Source organism: Penaeus monodon, chromosome 23, assembly GCF_015228065.2.
Source record: "Penaeus monodon isolate SGIC_2016 chromosome 23, NSTDA_Pmon_1, whole genome shotgun sequence".
NCBI classification, from domain to species: Eukaryota; Metazoa; Arthropoda; class Malacostraca; order Decapoda; family Penaeidae; genus Penaeus; species Penaeus monodon.
In genome coordinates this window covers 40,541,839-40,542,220 of record NC_051408.1, presented here as the reverse complement: position 1 = coordinate 40,542,220, position 382 = coordinate 40,541,839, and the positions used below count along the sequence as shown (strand labels likewise).

General features: G+C 39.3%; 1 protein-coding gene across 1 annotated transcript in view; it reads right to left on the bottom strand.

Moving 5' to 3' along the window:
• Positions 1 to 145, bottom strand: part of LOC119588303 (ctenidin-1-like) — a 1,023-nt gene extending 878 nt beyond the window's left edge. The window contains exon 1 of the mRNA XM_037936995.1: positions 125 to 145. Coding sequence (XP_037792923.1) covers positions 125 to 145 — 21 coding nt within the window. The remainder of the gene's footprint in view (positions 1 to 124) is intronic.
• Between the last annotated feature and the right edge of the window lie 237 nt (positions 146 to 382).

Below are 382 nucleotides of genomic sequence, written 5' to 3'. Positions count from 1 at the left end.
CCAAGAATGTAATACCCTATAGTAAAAAATACATGTATTCATTTTCCTAATATGAGTTTGTAAACATTTCTAAATACCAAAGGCCACCTCTAAAAAGAAGGAAGACGGGATCCTATTTCCTTACCAGCGATCTGTAAAACTTCATGACTGCTACTTGGCTAAGGAGAGAAACACAGGCGATGTGGTGGTGCTACTCAACTGCTCAGCCTTTTATAGCGAGGAGCATTTCAGTCTACAAGGACAGTTGGGCTTTTATCCTAGCCGTTTAAACATTTTCTCGAAGCTAATGATAGGATAGAATTACTTTACGAGGATTCTGGGATGTGACATGCCATGAGACCAGATCACGTCTTGTGAGGAATATTTTTTTTTCTTTGTCCGT